Genomic DNA, 19,042 nt, shown 5'->3' on the forward strand with positions numbered 1-19,042 from the left:
TAAAAAATGAATGTTGAAAACTATCTTTATATGTAATTGGAAAAAATAAAATATTATTTACATAAAAATATAAATAAATAAAAGTGTGTTGTTTGTACTTTTTTTTTTTTTTGAAAGCCAGTTGTTAAATATTTAGTAGCACATCCTTGCTTTAGGGGCTTCCTGGTGCCAGTAAGATGAAGTCTAAACTAGTCTGCTCGGCATTCAAAGTCCACCTCTAGCTAGTCTCAAATACCTTTTCAATCTTTTCTGCCACTACTACCTTACATCCAGCATCCACTCGAGCTCTGTTGAACTACTGAATAGGAAGCAGCATGGTTCAGAGCGCTGGATTTGGATTCAGAAATCCCTGGGTTCAAATTCTACCTCAGACACTTATTAACTGGATGACCCCGGGCAAGTAATTTCATTTCTCTGGGCCTCAGTTTCCTCATCGGTAAAATGAGGATCCTTGATCTGAGGTCTCTTCCAGCTCTAAATCTACAACCCCCTTCAGTGATCCACGTGAATCCTAGCTGCCATGTTTCTGGCCTTCCTAGAATACCCTCCCCCTCCTGTCTGATACCTACAACTAACTTCTGAGTTTTCCTTCAAGATCCCAGTCAAACCGGCCTCCCCCCTTTGGCCATCCCTCGCTACCCCAAAACTCCATGAGGCTTCTCCCCCTCCCCAACAAAGAGTATTTATTATTTGTCCTGCTTCCCATACGCCAGCTTAACTGATATTATTATGATTTACCTTTTAGATACATGTTCAATCTCCCCAACTAGACTGAAAGCCCCTTGAGGTCAGGCCTCAGAGCTCATATCTTTTTCACTAGTCTCTAATCTAGCCTCAAGGCCTAACTAGGGCCCTACACACAAATAAACACTCAACAGATGTGTATTGATGAACCCACTAGGGCCAGACACCGTTCCCTTACTCCCTCTCAGCTCCTGTCTTTCCTTCCTGTCCTGCCCTTTCCAATGCCTGCACCACCACCACCACCCTTTCTCTCTCTCTCTCTTTCTCTCTCTCTCTCTACACACACACACACACACACACACACACACACACATCCCTAATATATCTAATTTCCCTTCCTACTAAGCCTTTTTAGCTAAGAACATAATTCCTTAAGTATCACTCTCTCCTCTCTCTCTCTTTCCCTCCCTCTCTCCCCTGTCTCTGTCTCCCTTTCCTTTTCTCTCTCCCTTCCTCCCTTTCTCTTCCCCTTCCTGTCTCTCTTTCTCTCCTCCCCCTCCTCCCTTCCCCTTCTCTTTCTTTCTCCCTCTCCCTGTCTGCCCCAAGGGCTCATCTTCCTATGAGTGGCTGGTACACAAGGTTTAGCACTTAGGGAATTATGTCCCTAGTTAAAGAGGCTTAGTAGGAAAGGGAAGAAATTAGATTACTTAAGAAGAAGAGCTAAACAGCTTTGCCTGTAATCTCTCAGTCAAGTTATGATACCATGAGCCCACTGGGGCAAGGATGGTCCAATTCTATTTTCTCAAAGACACCTATCAAATTTCAGGAACCAACAAAGAAGAGCTAAAGGTCCTAGTGACAATGTCATAGCTTACCTGTGTAAAAATGAATAATTCCGTCCCAGCTGCAAAGTTCTTGGGTTCTGCAGATTTAAGAAAAGGATCATTATTTACAATTAGGATAATAATTTATGTTTTTCTAATGCTTTGGGGGGAGGCAATCAGGGTTAAGTGACTTGCCTAGGGTCACATAACTATTAAGTGTCTGAGGCCAAACTTGAACTCAGGTTCTCCTGACTCCAGGGCTGTTGCTCTATCCATTGCATTGCCCAGCTGCCTCTTTTCTAATGCTTTGTGATATGATGGGTAGAGAGTTGGCCTTGGAGTGAAAACGACCTGAATTCTAGTACTGGTTCTAATACCAGTTGTGTGACCCTGGCCAAGTCACCTAATTTCTTAGTGCCCCAGGCAACTCTCTAACACTTGCCTGCAGATGAGCTACAATATACATTGGGTTTCCAAACAGGAGCTCCCTATACCCAGGAGATTATTTATCTGGGCATTTATGGTGACAAAATACTTTATAGACATTATTTCTCTTGAACCCTATGAGGTAGATATTATTTTCCTTTTTATAGCTACAGAAACAGAAGCTTAGAGAAATTTAGTGTCTTGTCCAGGGTCACACGGTTAATAAATGTCAGAGCTAGGACTTTAGTCCAGGGCCTTCTAATTCCAAATCCAAGACTCTTTGCATCAAACTACCCTGCTCTGGGCTATTCCCTAAGACACCTCTGGACTTTAAAAATGGAACAGGTTCTGAGGCTTATGGCATTGACTTTAGGAAACTTGTTCAAAGTCGGGATGGTCCAGATGACTTCTTAAAGCCCTTTCTCTCTAAACATTCTCAGATTCTCTGTGGGAATTAACTCTTCCAAAGGGACAAAGGGCAGACAACTGGGCACTGGAATATGACTAGGGTGGAGTGGAATGCCTTTCGGGTTTTGAAATATTTATTGTTTCTTGTTTAGTTAATCAACCCAACATCAGGAAGTTAAAAATAATATTGGAAGGGTTTGCTAAGGAATGTCAGTGCAGAGACTATATGAATTACTCCGTGAGAGAGCCAAGAGAAGTGGATGGAGAAGATGGCAGCCATCAGATGAAGGGTAGCCCAGTGGTATTTATCGTCAGGGGAAGAATGAACCCTACCATGTTGTTCAGTTGAAGTCTATTGAGAATTATTGACTATCTGTTGTGGACAAGGCGCTGTGCTAGGCACAGAGGGAAGAGTGGTGGGGAAGAGGAGAAGAGAGAAAGTGTTCCTGCCCTCGAGGAGTTTATAATCTAGTCAAATCCAGGCATTCAGGAAACTGGAGCAAATTCAATTTGGGGAGAATAACAGAAGGACAGAGAGAAGAGTCCACCTTCGATTCAGTTGCTTCACTCATCCCAGGTGAAATGGAAGGTAGGGGGCAGGGTGATGAGGTAAGCCCCAGCAGGAGGGTGGGTATCTCAGTAGTGGCACCCACTGTCCAACATAAATAAGGCCAGCAGAGGACAGTGAGTTGAGAGGATAACAGTGTGGGTGACTGCCTTTAGAAGGAAATATATGTCACCATTGAATGTTGGAACCCTGGGATAAAACCTTGGTTGCCCTGCCCTTGTTACACCTAGATGATGGCCAACTGAAAATTAAAGTGGAGTAACTTTTTTCATCTCTTGAGCTATTATCCTCCATATCTCTGTTCTTTTATAGTCAGACTCCTAGAAGAAGCTTTCTATGCTCACTGCCTCTACTTCGTCTCCTCTCAACCCTTCACAATCTGACCACCATATCATTCGATTGAAATTGATCCCTATAAAGTTAACAATTACATTTAAATGGCCAAACCCAATAACCTTTGCTGACTCTTCATCCTTGTTGACTTCCCTGCAGCATTTGACATTGTTGGGTACCTTTTCCATCTGGATGCACTCTCTTCTCTGGCATTCCTTGACACTGCTCTCTCTTGGTCCTCTACAGTCTCTTTTGCTGGACCATCAACCATGGTGCTCCCCAACTGTGTATGACCCCTAAAGTCCTGTCTTGAATTCTCTTTTCTTCTTTCTCTATACTCTTTCCTTCTGTGATCTCATCAGCTCCCAATGATTCAATTATCACCTCTGCAGATGGCTCCCAGATCTCATATCCTGCCCTACATTACCAATTCACTATTGGACATTTTCAACTGGATGTTCCATAGGCATCTCAAACTTGATAGACCCAAAGCAGAACTCATTATCACCATGCCTTCACCAAACCCACCCCTATTCCTAACTTCCCTGTTTCTGCTGAAGATACTACTACCCTTTTAGTCACTCAAACTTAGGATCAACCTCATTTCTTCACCCTCCCTTAGCTTCTGTAACCAATTAGTTGCCAAGTCTTATAGATTCTATCTCTACAACCTCTTTCTCAACTATCTCCTTCTCTCTACTCATAGGAACCTCACCTTAGTTCAGGCCCTCATCCTTCTTACCTGGACTCTCATAACAGCCTCCTAACTGGTCTCCCTGCCTCCAGTCTCACCTCACTCCAGCACATCTTCATAGATGGTGAGATCCTAAAGCAAAGGGTTTCCTGTGTCATTCCCCTACTCAAAAAGCTCCAGTGGTTTCCTATTAGCACTAGAATAAAATACAAATTCCTCTGTTTTACATCTAAAATCCTTTATAATCTGGCTCCAGCTTACTTTTCCAGGCTTATTATACCCCTTCGTGCATCATATTTCCCAATTGGTCTACTTCCTTTTTATCATACACAACATTCTATTGCCCACCTACGTGCCTTTGCATAGGCTGTGCCTCACACCTGGAATGCCCTCCTCCCTCATCTCCAGAACTCCTAATTTCATTCAAAGCTTAGTTCAAGTGCCACCTCCTACATGAAGCCCTTCTCTATCTTCCCAAATGTTAGTTTTCTATGTATACATGATTTTCCCTGATAGAGTGTAAGCTCTGGAGGACAGGGAACATTTTGGCTTTTAATTTGATGCTTAAGACTCAGCACAGTACCTGGCCCATAGCAGTTGAGGCTTAATAACCGCTTATTGACAAGATTGATCTTTCTGTCATATGTGCTGCTGTTATTGTTCAGTCGTATCCAACTCTTCAGGACCCCATTTGGGTTTTCTTGGCAATGATACTGGTTTGCCATTTCCTTCTCCAGCTCATTTTACAGATGAGGAAACTGAGGCAAACAAGGTGAAGTGACTTGCCCAGGGTTACACAGCTAGTAAGTGTCTGAGGACAGATTTGAACTCATCTCCAGGCTGAACGCTCTATCCACTGCACCACCCAGCCGCCTTCGCCTTATGAGTAAATTCATCTTAAAACTAGGTAAGAAGAGCATCAAAAAGCTAATGGATTAAATCCATTTCACGGAAGTCAGGTCAAACCAGGAAGTTGGTGTCATGAATGATGAATAGTTGCAATTCTGTCTAAAGTGTACAGTTATAGGATCAGCCATAGAAATATAGCCTTCGAGCAATAAGGAAACTTAGAAGTCATAGTCCAACCTTCTCATCCTACAGAGGAGCAAATTGAGGCCTGGAGGGGTTAAGTGAATTGCCCAAGGTCACCTAACAGAAGAAATGTTGTATCTCAAATGTGGTTGACCATATCCCATTATGGCAACTGGAAATCATTATAGACCTTTCTAGAGTATAAGAGAAAAGCAGGTTTTGCAGGTTTTGCACTGTTATTTATAGGGATCATAACAAGATCTAAGATTTAGAACTGGAAGGGACCATATAGGTCATTGAGTCTGTCTCCCTCGTTTTACAAATGAGAAAACTGAGGCTGGAGAGGTTAAGTAACTTTCTCAAGGTCACACAGAGAGATGGGGGGGGTGTGGGGATTTGAACTGCAACTTGAGTTCAAATCCAGTTCTCTTTTCATTGTAGCAGGAACATATCATTCTGTGTGTATGCACATATATGTAAATGGTATATACAGATAAACTATATAACGTAAACAATAATCATTTTACTTAATTATATTCAGTTCTTCACTTTGCAACTGGAAATAACCTATATCAAAGATGGAAAAGATTTTTGTTTTATTTCAGTCAAGGACTGTTGACCTACCAAAAAAATGAATCAAGGGCAACACTCAAATAAAAAGTAATTTAATTAGTTAATTTGGAAGGTTGGATTTGGGTTTGAGAATGGGAAATTTTAAATGCTCAAGGCACCCAGTTTTAAAATTAAGAATAGGAATGTAATATTCTATTCAATAAACTCCACAAATACGTAAACATATGCCACCTAGGGTAGCTAGGTGGCACAGTGGATAGAGCACTGAGCCTGGAGTCTGGAAGACTCATCTTGCTGAGTCCAAATCCAGCCTTAGGCACTTACGAGCTGTGTGACCCTGGGCAAGTCACTGAACCCTATTTGCCTCAGTTCCACATTTGTAAAAGGAGCTGGAGAAGGAAATGGCAAACCACTCCAGTATCTTTGCCAAGAAAACCCCAAATGGGGGTCACAGAGAATAGGGAGTGAACAACAACAAAAATGTCTCAGGATTGTAAGTTGAGGAAGATTGCGAAAAGGAGCCTGAAGCAACAACAGAGAGTAAGGAAAGGAGTCAGAGAGAAAAGCAAGAGGAAAGAGAGAAAGACTGGGATGGAGGAGTAGGGAAAAACTGTTAGACACAGTGTGAGGGCACAGGGAAAGAAGGAAGAGAGAAAGACACAAAGGGCCCTTTAAATGCTAATGAGCTGATGAATGCTATTCACAGATCTTCGTCTGCTTTTTTCTTTTTAAAGCTGACAAGGACAACCACAGTCATTTTAGGAGTACGGGAGGGAAGAATTATTCTCTGAGTCTGAGATGCAGTGGAGAACTTTCTCTTTCCAGTCTAGACCTGCTCTTGCCCACCCCTTGTCTAGATGATCTCAGAAATGAGACAAAAACACAAGCTTCTAGAATTTGCTCCCCCATATTTGAGCAGGTGCTTGGGTAGCCGTAACCATAGTTTTACTTATGAGGAGGAGGCAGGAAGGAATATTTAAAAGGATTTCTGAGGGATTAGCAAGGTCCTTTTTCCAACCCGGCAGGGATTACCCAATTACTTTCCTAATATTTCTTTTATATTCCTAATATTTCCTTTAAAATGTCCTAGATCCTATGAGGACATTCAGACTTGGCCACTTTAAGCTTTCATCTGTTCTAAAGTGAAAAAAAAAAAAAGCAACTTCTACAGATAATGAGTATTTGTGCAAAACCCAATAAAATATCTCCATTGTGAAAATGGTTGCTATGCAGCTATGGGTCATCTCCATTCATGTGTTATTAGCATCAAATTGCTGTTCTTTCCTCACTGACATCAGCAACAGAGAAAGCAGTCACTGCAGCGGGTGCTAAGACACCCTCTCCTCTGGTCATTAATTCAGCTGGTTAGAGCTCAGTGCTATAGGCTTAGCACTTAAAGGATTAGGTGTCACAGAACCACAGAACTTCCGAGTCCGAAGGGACCTCAGACCTCAGACCTCAGACCTCAGACCTTCCAATACAAACTCATACCTGGAAAAAGATCTTGTCTATGACAGCCCTCCCCCCCCAACCCAAACACACAAAGCAGTCCTCCAGCCTTCGCTTAAAAACCCTCAAGGAGGGAGATTCCACTAGCTCTGGAGGCAGCCCGTTCCACTTTTGAACAGCTCTAAATTGTTAGCAGGTTTTGCTTCATCAACCAATTAGTTAGTAATTATAATTGTTAACTAATAACTATTATAATAATCAATTATGTTATTTAATTATAATTATACTTTTGATACATTGATTAATTATGATTATGATTTCCCTGCATTAATTATTTTTGCAAACTATTAATCAATTAATTATTATGGAGCACCTACTTGTGTGCCAGGCACTGTGCTAGGCATTGGAGATACAAAGACAAGAAAGAATCCTTGCCCTCAGGGAGTTTCCATTCTATCTTGGAGACAACATGTATATATATAAGTGTATATATACAATACATGCAAGGAGAAAGGCACTAACTAGTACCTGGAGCAAGGAGGGGGGATCTTCATGTAGAAGGTGGGGCTTGAACTGAACTTTGAAGGAAACTAAAGGAGTTTGAGAATTGGAGGTGAAAAGGGGGTGCATTCCAGGCATGGGGTGGGGCAAGGAGAGTGGAGACAGTGTTGTGTGTGGGAAGAATAGCAAGGAAACCACTTTGGCTGCAGTGGGGAGAGAAGGAGAATAATACCTAGGTGTTACAAGGGCATTCCCTAGAGCATTCCCAGAGGAGCTCTTCCTGGTTCCTGCTGACCTCTAGGGACATGCTTCCAGTCATGCATATGACTCATGGATGGGAGGTTTATGCTGTGAGATGACAAAGAGAACTATGATTGGCTGTTAAATTGGAGGAGCTGATGACTCAGTGGATATACAAGAGGGACTGACTTGCCCTTTTGCTGTTCTCTGCTTTTCTGTGCAAAAACGTGCAGCAAATACTATTTTCAACCTGCTTGGATGGAGGAGTGGTGGTTAGGCCATTTCCCAACCCAGCCCTCTAAGCCACCGTGAGCACATGGCCACTAAAATATATGTCTTGCCTAGGCAAGTCTATGCCTGGGTTTGGGGTCATCCCTCTTGTACTTATTCTGTCCTGGTCTTCAGCCTATATGTACTTATCCTGCAATAGTCCAGGATGCTCACAACTCTGTGAGCTCAAAATGTCCATCAGGTGGGAGCTTTTTTTTTTTGTACATGCACTGAGTCACCTGTTACTCTGGCTTGGTATCCAATTAAGGGCATCTTCAACATCTCACAGTACCTTAGCAATGAATCATATGTGGCTGGAAGCAAGGTCCAATGCTCCCACAATGTTAGCCGGAACCAGGAGTGGCAACTCCCAGCATGCTCTCTGGGATTCCCTTGTTAACTAAGTCAGGAAAGATAAGATGGCCCTAGATTGTGAAGATCTTGAAATGCTAAACAGAGGAGTTTTTATTTGATCCCAGAGGTAACAGGGAAAGCACTGGAGCAGAAGAGAGACATGGTCAGACCTGTGCTTTAGGAAAATTATTTTTGCAGCTATGTGGAGGATGGATTAGAGCAGGGAGATACCTGGGACAAGAAGACCAATTAGGAGGATATTGCAATATTCACAGGGGTGGGGAACAAACACACACATCTCCTCCCTCCTTAAACTCGGACTTTATCCAACCATCCCCACTAACTCTCCGCCTGTATTTCTCTTCCCCTTTGTGGCTAAAATCCTTGACAAAACCATCTACAATCTAAATCTCCCTCCCCCTCCTAGTTTCCTATCTCATCAGCTTTCTCCAAATTTAAGCATGCCCTTTCCAAGATCACCAATGAGCTCTCTGTGATCTTTGACACTATCGATCACCCTCTTTTCCTGGATGCTCTCTTCTCTCTAGATTTCCATGACACTGCTCTCTCCTGGTTCTTCTCCTACCTGTCTGACCAACTTCCAGGCTCCTTTGTTGCCTCCTCATCCAGGTCATGCTCAGTAAATCATGGGTCCCGACTCTAATTTGGGCTCTCCTCTCTTCTCCCTCTGTACCATCTCATTTGGTGATCCCATCAGCTCCCATCAGTGGAATTACCATTTCTATGCAGAAGATTCCCAGATCTATATAGCCAACCCTAGTCTCCTTCATGAACTCTAGTGTCAAATTGCTGCCCACCTCTTGGACGTCTCACACTGAATGTCCCATAAATATCTGAAACTCAGCTAGTTCAGAGGAGAATTCATCATCTTGCCTTCTAAACCTTCACTTTTTATGACCGTCCTATTGAGGGGACCACTATCCTCAATGGTCCCCCAGTCTTACAACATCTGGGTCATCCTCAACTCATTCACTCACTCTACACATCCCATCTGTTGCTAAGTTTAGTTATTTCTGCTTTCACAACATCCCTTGTGTATGTCTTGCTCTCTCCATTCACACAATTGTGACCCTGGTACAGTTCCTCATCATCATTAGCAGTTCATGTGAAAAAAATATCTGAGGGCTTTAGATGATCACACTCTTAATATGAGCTAAATATGGAACACAGCTGCTAATAGAGCTCCTCTTTAAGAAAATAAACATGGTTCACATTTATAGAATCAATAGAATGTAAGTTCCTTGAGGGCAAGGATTGTTTAATTCTTGTCTTTTTATCCCTAGCACCTAGTATAGTGACTGGAATATAGCAGGTGTTTAATAAATGCTAATCAAATGAATAAATGAATATAGCACTTTAAAACTTGTAAAGAATGGACTTTCAGGACAATAGAAGAATGAGAAGTCACAGGGATTCAATATATAACTCAAAAACAAAAAAAAATTTAATCTGTTAGAGATTCTCAAAAGAACATTGTTTTTAAGAAATAGCAAAGGAAGGGCAATGGTACAGTGGATAGAACACTCACCCTAGAGTCAGGAGGACCTGAGTTCAAATTTAGCCTCAGACACTTACTAGCTATGTGACCCTGGGCAAGCCCTTAACCCCAATTTCCTAAAACAAAACAAAACAAAACAAAACAAAAAAAAGAACAAAAAATAGCAAAGGAAGAGATGTAGACCAGGAGAAGAAGCAGAAATTGAAGGAAAAATATGCAAACACAGGCAACAGAAGCTCAAGGAACAAAATTAGAAATTTCCAAGGACACAATAAAATGGACACAATAAAATGGACACACTGAAGGAACACAGGAAGAAATGGAATTAGCAAAAATATCAAGAAGTAAAATAAAGAAACAAAGGGCTTAATTGAAAGGGCCTAAGAAATTCTGGACAAGATGATAATAAAATTCCTCTGTTTGGAGATATCCAAGGGAAGAAAATAAACAAAACAACAGACTCAAGGAATAACAAAATTATTTTGCTGGAGAGAAAAATGGTGAAAACAACAACTAAAGCCAAAACAACAAGCCCAGGAAATGACACAACTGGAAAAAATGTGGAATCTATGCAGGCAAAAATGATAGATGTGGGGAGCAGGGCACGAAGGAAAAATTTAACAACTGTCAGGCTTCCCAAAAACTGATTTTTAAAAAGTCTGATTGCTATATATCAAGTAATCATAAAGGAAAATTTTTAAGAAAAAAATTTTTAAGGGGACAGACTGTAAACTGATAGCATTCACAGGATACCAACAGTGGTAAACCCCAAATTCAACTCACCCAGACATTGTCCTGTAAGAAAAGCATTAGGATGGCTCAAGCTCAAAAAAGAGATAAGTCTGAGAGAAAATCTAAGGACAACAATAAAGGATCTTTTATTAGCTATAATGGGTAAAATAAGATGGTCAAAAAAAAGGATGTAGTATTGGACTCAAAGTAAGGAAAACCCAAGTTTGCATCCTATCTCAGGCAGTTACTAGTTGCATGACTCAACCCCTCTCAGCCTCAATTTCCTCATCTGTAAAATGGGGACAATAATAGCACTTACCTCCTAGGGTTGGTGTGAGGATCAAATGGCATAACATATGTAAAGATCTTTGCAAAATTAAAAGTACTATGTAAATGCTAGTTATCATTAGCTAGTATTATTAAGGGAAAAAACTGTCTCCTGTGGCAGATGAGATGATGATAATACTCACAAGAGAGAGAACTCTGACCTGCTTAATTCTTAACTTTGCTTCTGTTTTTTCTGCCAAAGAAAATAATTTGGGGCCTGAATAAAAATGGCTAATGTGGATTTGAACACAAAGACAGGTAGGGAGATGATGGGAGTACACCTAGCTGCCTTAGAGGAGGTCCAGTTACCAGGTCTAGATGACCTATATAGTCCAGGTTACTGAAAGATCTGGCAAATGTGATCGCTGAGTTACTGTCAGTGATCTTGGAAAGACTGTAAAAAAACAAGTGAGGTGCTATAAAATTGGAGAAGGACAAATATGTTGTCCCAGTCTTACACAAAAGCGCGCGCACACACACACACACACACACACACACACACACAGAGATACAAAAAGGAATAGAAGAGTTTGCAAACTATCAGCCCATGAGATTTTTTGACTTCAATTCCTGGCAAAATTCTATAACAGAGCATTAAAGGGATAGTTAACGAACAACTAGAAAAGAAAGCAATGATCACAAAGAGCCAACATGGCTTCATCACTATAGGTCATGCTGAAAAACTAATCTCATTTCTTTTTTCTTTTTTGAATTGAGTTACTAAACTTCTAGATCAGGAGACTACTGGAGATGTAATTTATATGGATTTTAGGGAAAAAAGTTTTTACATAATCTCTCATGCTATTCTTATGAGAAAGTGGGGAGAAGTGGCCTAGGAGATGAGACAATTCTGCAGATGCAGAACTGGATAAATGGCTGAACTGAAGGGGTGGTTATTAATGGTTCAATGGTTCAACACACGTGACCCTGGGTTTTGGAAGGCTGTATCAGCAGAATGCAAGTTCTGGCTGGTCCTACCAAGCTGATAAGGCTTCAAATACTACACTGGTAACAGACTGTTTTTCATTTGTGTGGTTATTCCTTCCACAGATATGGATCACAACCCCTTTATAATTTAGGAGATAAATGGTCTTTAAGAGTTGACATGCACAAAAAATCACCTGCCTGCAACCCACCTGGGATGAGCCCCTCCAAACTTAGCTAGGGGGATCTTCAGACAACAGATGGAAAAGTTTGTTACCAGTGCAGTTCCTTGAGGGGTTGAAATGAAGGACAATTTGGAAGGAGGTCCTTAGTATACATGAACCCCAGGAGATGGTCCTTGGTCTCATTCTGTTGGACATTTTTATCAAAGACTTGGAAAAAGGTACAAATGGCATGCTTATCAAATTTGTAGGAGATGTAAAACTAGATGTTAGAGTCAGGATTTGTTTTTTTGTTTTTTTAGTGAGGCAATCGGGATTAAGTGACTTGCCCAAGGTCACACAGCTAGTACGTGTCAAGTGTCTGGTCTGAGGCCAGATTTGAACTCAGGTCCTCCTGACTTCAGGGCCGGTGCTCTATCCACTGTGCCACCTAGCTGCCCCTAGAGTCAGGATTCAAAAATCTTTACAGTACAGAACATTGGGTCCAACTAATAATTTAATAAGGGCAGCTAGGTGATGCAGTGGACAGAACGCCAGGTCTGGAGTCAGGTAGACTCATTTTCCTGAGTTCAAATCCAGCTGCAGACACTTACTAGCTGTATGACCCTGAGCAAGTCACTTACCCCTGTTTGCCTCATTTTCTTCATCTATAAAAGTTTCTTGGGGCAGCTAGGTGGCGCAGTGGATAGAGCACCGGCCCTGGAGTCAGGAGGACCTGAGTTCAAATGCGGCCTCAGACCAAACACTTCACACTTACTAGCTGTGTGACCCTGGGCAAGTCACTTCACCCCAATTGCCTAAAAAAAAAAAAGTTTCTTCAGTTATAAAACGAGCTAGAAAAGAAAATGACAAGCCATTCCAGTATCCTTGCCAAGAAAACCCCAAATGGGGTCACAAAGAGTTGGACACGATAGAAAACCACTGAATAACAACAAATAAGTTAGTAGGAATAAATGCAAAGTCTTACAATTGGGTTCAAAAAATCATCTTCACAAGTACAAAATGGGGGTTGAATTATTCAGCTAGACTGAAATTTATCTGAAAAAGATCTGGGGGTTTTAGAGGCCTGTAAGCTCAATATGAGTCAACAGTATGTTGTGGTAGGAGGGAAATTAACAAAATATAAGGCTGCATTAAGAAAAGCATGAGTAGAACGGTGATCAGTCAGTCAACAAGCATTTATGAGAATCTTACTAAATGCCAGGCACTGCGGTAAGTGCTAGGAATGCAAATATAAGCAAAAAGAAAGACAGTAACTGCCCTCAAGAAGCTTACAGTCTAATGGGGAAGACAACGCATAAAGGGGAACTGAAGGGGGGGTAGGGCAGAGTGTACTGAGCGGACTAGAGTAGCAGTCATGGGCCATTAAGTGAAGTACAATTTCGTCCCACTGCAATTAAGTAGTTACTGTCTCAGCGTAATCACTAAAAATTAAGATAAGAATTAAGGGATAATTAAATTTATAAATATATAAATAAATTAAAATGAAGATAAGAATTAAAAGATTTTTTTAAAAAAACAATTTACAAAGTTCTTTCCTTACCACACTTTCGTAGGGGTAGAGAGTCCAAGTGTCACTATTGCCATTTTATGAATGAAAAATGCAGAGGTCAGAGAAGTAAGTCGTCTCCCTGCCCACAGTTAGAAAACCAGTAAGAGTCAGAGGTGGGACACAAGCCTCGGACTTGTCGTCTCTGGTCCAATGTTCTTCCTATTGCGCTTGGATGTATTGATACCAATGTGGTATCCAGATCCCTGGAAGCAATGGTTCCACCAACTCGGCACTGGTCAGGCCATATTTATTAAATGGTATTCTCTTCTGGGCCACGTGTTTAAAGAAGGACATTGACAAAGAACACTCTCCAGAGGAGAGTGTCCAAGTTGGCCGGGATTCTAGAAAGCACTTCACATGAGAATTACATGAGACTGAGTCTGAAGGGCCTAGGGCACTAGAAGATGCGGGCAAGGGTGTGGGGCTGGGAAGGAACTTGATTGCTAACTTCAAATACATGAAAGACTGTTACATGGAAGACTGAGTATATTTGTTCTATACTATTCTAGATTTAGAAAGGGAAGGACCTCAAATCTTTTCTAGTTCAACTCATTCCTTTTACTGATGGAGAAACTGAGGTACAGGGCAGTCAAGTGTCCAAGGTCACATGAGTAGTAAATGCCAGAGGTAAGATGTGAACCCAAGTTATCTGAGTCCACAGCCAGTGCTCTTTCCATTAAACTACACTGCTTCCCAAATAGATAGAAGGAGACAGATTTAGACTTAACATGAAAAAGAACTGCGTAACAGAGAAGTCCAACGAGGAATGACAGTAATAATAATCGTTAGCATTTACAGAGCACATTAAGATTTGCAAAGTGTTTCTTATTTGATCCCCACAACAGCCCTAGGAGGTAGGTGCTATAATTATCCCCATTTTATAGTTGGTGAACTGAAACACAGAATTTAAGTGACTTGCCCAGGATCATACAGCTAAAAAGGGTCTGAGGCCAGATTTGAACTCAGGTCTACTTGACTTCATGTCCAATACTCTACCCAGTAGACCATGTAGCTGCTTGTCTTGTGAGATAAGTTCCCTGTCACTAGAAGTGTTCAAATGGGGGCTGGATGATTGGTTACCTGTTGGGTATATTATAGAGGGGAATCCTACGGGAAATTGAAGGGCATGACCTCTAAGGACCCTACCTACCCTAAAGCTCCAGGGTCCTTTAAATCAGAGGTGTCAAATACTTGGCCTGTAGGCTACCTGCTTGAATCAGATTAAAATGTAAATGAGAACTATTTAACAAAATGTTAACATGTGGTTTTCTAAGTCAATATGCAAGCAGCTAGGTAGCCAGTGGATAGAGCAGTGGGATTGGACTCAGCAAGACTCATCTTCATGAGTTCAAATCCAGCCTTAGATACGTGCTAGCTGTGTGACCCTGGGCATGTCATTTAACCCTGTTTGCCTCAGTTTCCTCATCTGTAAAATGAGCTAGAGAAGGAAATGGCAAACCATTCCATTATCCCTGCCAAGAAAACCCTAAATGGGGTCACAAAGAGTCAGACACAACTTAACAACAACAATAAGTCAATATGCAACTGGTAAGGATACTTAGGTGTGGTGTAGTGGCCCCATTTCTATTTTGAGTTTGACATTACTACTTTAAGTCATCTATCATCACTAAGCTTTTAAAAAGTCAAAAACAAAGGCGTCCACCCCCTCCCCAGTTCTACCTGTCCATGGGATGCCCACGATCTCCTTGCTCCATTCACTCCATCGGCCATGATCAAACTCCTCTCTGGCCCGGATCTGCACAACATGCCTCATGCCCCTCAAGGCATCACTGATAATCAATGAGTGTTGGTCCTTCCTCTGAAAGAGAAAGGCACAAAGACGTAGGAGATGAATTAGCACACACACAAATGTACATGCACATACACACAAACAGAGAAATGGTCACACGTGTGTATGCACACACATACAACACATCTCTAGAACACTTGCACTTGTGTATATACACAAGTATGAGCATTCACAACTATACATACACACAAATGCGAAGCATAAAATACCTTTGACCACATACACCTCCAATACTCCAATGTGCATGCACACATGAGTCTACTCTAACTGTATAACTTTTACCCACCAGTTAGTTAATGGGGCCAACTTCTAACCAACTGTAACAGCTCCGACTTCTTACCTAAATCAGGCAGTTCTTTGGTGATAAATAATGCATTTCAATAGCACTTTAAGCCTTCAAAACATCTCTTTCTTCCTAACTCTGCCAGGGGCAAGTTAGGTGACTCAGTGGATAGAACACTGGGCCTAGAGTCAGGAAAACCTGAGCTCAAATTTGACCTCAGACACTTATTCCTGTGTGACCCTGGGCAAATCACTTAACCCTATTTGCCTCAGTTTCCTCATCTATAAAACGAGCTGGAGAAGGAAATGGCAAACCACTCCAGTGTCTTTGCCAAGTAAATCCCAAAAACATATATATACATATATATGTCACAAAGAGTCAGACACAACTGAAACAACTGAACAATAACCAAATAACCAATAAACCAATAACTCATATATATATAATATATATATATATATATATATAAGTCCTTCCCAATATGATCCAATCCTGCTCCCATGGCCCCCACTGGCCCTACGTTTTAAGAAGTTGATTTGAGAATATGCTGGACACTGCGCTGCCTCAGTGAAAGTGGTTTTGGCTCTGCTAACACTTAGTAACTGTGTGACCCTGGGAAAGTCACTTGGGCAACTCTCCAGGATTCATCTACTAAATCACAGGCTCCATCACTGGAAGAAATTCAAATCAGTGAGCACTCGTCCTCCACCCACACACTGCCATGCTGTGGAAATCATTGTTCCTTCACATATCTCTATATGGTAACTTAACTATCTCTGTGAGGAGGTTTCCACCTGCCCCTAAGTCATGAAGGGACGAGTGAAATTGAACTGACCTGGATGACTGTGTAAGCCTTGGACTTTTCAGCCCGATAACGCAGCTCAAATTGGAGTCGGTAGTAAATGGAGTTCCAGGAAGGCGGGTCTTTCCAGGTGACATTGAGCCAATGGGGGCTTTTGTTCACAGCTGTTACTGTGATGTTGGTTGGAGGATCTGGTTGAACTGAGAGTTGGGGGGTGATGGGGAGAGAGGAGAGGGAGAGAGAAATAAGAAGAGTGCCTGCTATAAGGGACAAGCTTAGTGCTTAGTACAGACCTTCCCCTTTCATTCATACCTTCATTTATTCAGTCAATAAACATTTATATAGCAGCCTCTGCTGATAGTTATCTAAACAGGATGTCTAGGCTGCTGAATGCCACCGGTACTCAGACCTCCTGTAAACAAACCTTATCTCTGACTCCCCAACCCAATGGTGTGCATGTGAAGGCTCCCTGGGCTAGAGCCATCTGTCAAATTTTCAGCATGAGCAATTTTACCTCGGAAATAGGCAAAATGCTACAAATTAGAACTTGATTTTTGGTTTTGTAGATCATCTAGACATAAGAAAGTGATGGAAAAAATGGGAAAAAAAAGGACTCTGATGGAAACTAAACTTAAGAGTATGTCATGGGAATTTTTTTTTTCCTAGAGAGCTTGTTAAAAAAAAATTACCCGCACACCCCTACCTCAATCGTTGTAAAAAAATGGTTGGCCCACCACAAGGGGTCTGACCAGCAGCCCCATCCTCACACACCCTCTGTTCCCAGGGTTCTAAAATCTCTCCTAAGCAATTGGAGGAGGAGCCCTGGAGAAGGCAGAAGTGTACTTACGCACTTCAAAGCCCTTGAATCGGTAGGCTTTACTGGACTTCCTCACCACCCCGTTGTCAACACATAAAACAGCCAAGTAGAGGGAGTCATCATCTTCCCCAAGATTTAAGTGGCAAGAGAACTTCTGGGATTCCTGCAAGTAGTGACACGGCCTCTGGAAAGTCTCTTCTTTCTGTCTGCCAGAGACATAAGACCAACACCCTCAAAAATCTCGTTTTTAGCCTCCCTGTTGCACTGCTTCTGTTGGACACAAGCAAAAGCAAATAGAAGCAAGAACTATACTGGAGAACTGATTTGGCAATCGATAACTGACATATCTATGGCGCTCTGAGGTTTACATAAGAGGCAGAACAGTACGGTATATAAAGAGCCGATCTCAGAGCCAGGAAGCCCTGGGTTCAAGTCCTGGCTCTAACAGGCAATGCCCTAGGCGACTCTCTGACTATAAATTGCAAAGAAGGTAACAGCCTCCATTGGTAGAGGGAATTTCTGGGAAATCCTTTTGCCAATGACATCATAAGTGCAGCCCCTGTCTCCTGGGGTTTAAATGCCTACCATATCTCATTTTAGACTCACAATGGCCCTGTGAGCTGCTTATTATAAACATTATTCCCATTTTACAGATGAGGAAGTGGAAACTCAGAGAGATTGATCCCCAGCAATGCGTTCAGAAGTTGTTGTTTTTCAGTTGTGTCCCACTCTTTGTAAACCCATTTTGGGGTTTTCTTGGCAAAGATGCTAGAATGGTTTGCCATTTCCTTCTCCAGCTCATTTTACAGATGAGGAAACTGAGGCAAACAGAGTGAAGTGACTTGTAGTAAGTGTCTGAGACCACATTTGAACTCAGGTCTTCCTGACTCCAGGCCTGGCACTCTATCTATTGCGTCATCCATTTATAATTTGGGGTGAATCAACCTGAGCCCAAGGCTGAGTCTTATAAAGGCTACCTTACAGGGAATTGCTGAAGCTAGAAGCGGAGCATTCTAGCAGAAAAAATGTACTGGGCATGCTCCATCATATTGCTTCCTACTATTTTCTGCTGCGAGCAAACATGCAAGATTTCAGCCGCGTCACAAATTAAACAGGTTTCTGCACGCTTTTTAGCTTGGTAATCTTATCACACTGGGCCTTTTTGTTGTTCAGTTGAGTCCAACTCTCCATGAACCCATTTGGGGTTTTCTTGGTGAGGATACTGGAGTCGTTTGTCGTTTCTTTCTCCAGCTCATTTTACAGAAGAGGAAACTGAGGCAAACAGGGTTAAGTGACTTGCTCAGAGTCACACAGAGAGTAAGTGTCTGGAACTCTGGAAGATGAGGCTTCCTGACTCTAGGCCCAGCGCTCCACCCACTAGGCCTACCATAACTCAGGTTGAACTCCAAGTTCTAAATAGCCCATTTACAAATAAAGACTTGAAACACAGTGTTAGTAAATCAGGTAAGCCAGGAGATGTCTATATCCCTTTCTTGGGGAGTGATTCTTAAAGTAATAATAACTTTGAATAGTCTTCAGTGTTTTTCCCAATAGGGCAATGCCCATCCATTCATGTGTAGATTTTTGGCATGCAATTTTTCAAATAAATCCTTCTACCCTGAGCCTATGGACTGTCAAAAGGACCTCTGAGAGACTACTGGTAGTCTCTAAACTATGCTTTTAAGAATAACTCCTTTGACCCAGCAAAACTGAGTATAATCCTTCAGGGGAAAAATAG

General features: G+C 41.8%; 1 protein-coding gene across 2 annotated transcripts in view; it reads right to left on the bottom strand.

Annotated features, from left to right (window-relative positions):
• The window catches only part of LOC114049654 (interleukin-6 receptor subunit alpha-like), a 62,924-nt gene that overhangs the window by 12,570 nt on the left and 31,312 nt on the right, over nucleotides 1–19,042 (bottom strand). For both annotated transcript variants that reach the window (XM_027870932.1, XM_027870931.1), the window contains 4 exons: nucleotides 17,335–17,510; nucleotides 16,521–16,687; nucleotides 15,273–15,411; nucleotides 1,560–1,606 (listed from right to left, as the gene is read on the bottom strand). In XM_027870932.1, the coding sequence (XP_027726733.1) occupies nucleotides 1,560–1,606; nucleotides 15,273–15,411; nucleotides 16,521–16,687; nucleotides 17,335–17,510 (529 nt within the window). The remainder of the gene's footprint in view (nucleotides 1–1,559; nucleotides 1,607–15,272; nucleotides 15,412–16,520; nucleotides 16,688–17,334; nucleotides 17,511–19,042) is intronic.

This window comes from Vombatus ursinus, unplaced genomic scaffold (genome assembly GCF_900497805.2).
Source record: "Vombatus ursinus unplaced genomic scaffold, bare-nosed wombat genome assembly UNPS02014798.1, whole genome shotgun sequence".
Classification (NCBI taxonomy): Eukaryota; Metazoa; Chordata; class Mammalia; order Diprotodontia; family Vombatidae; genus Vombatus; species Vombatus ursinus.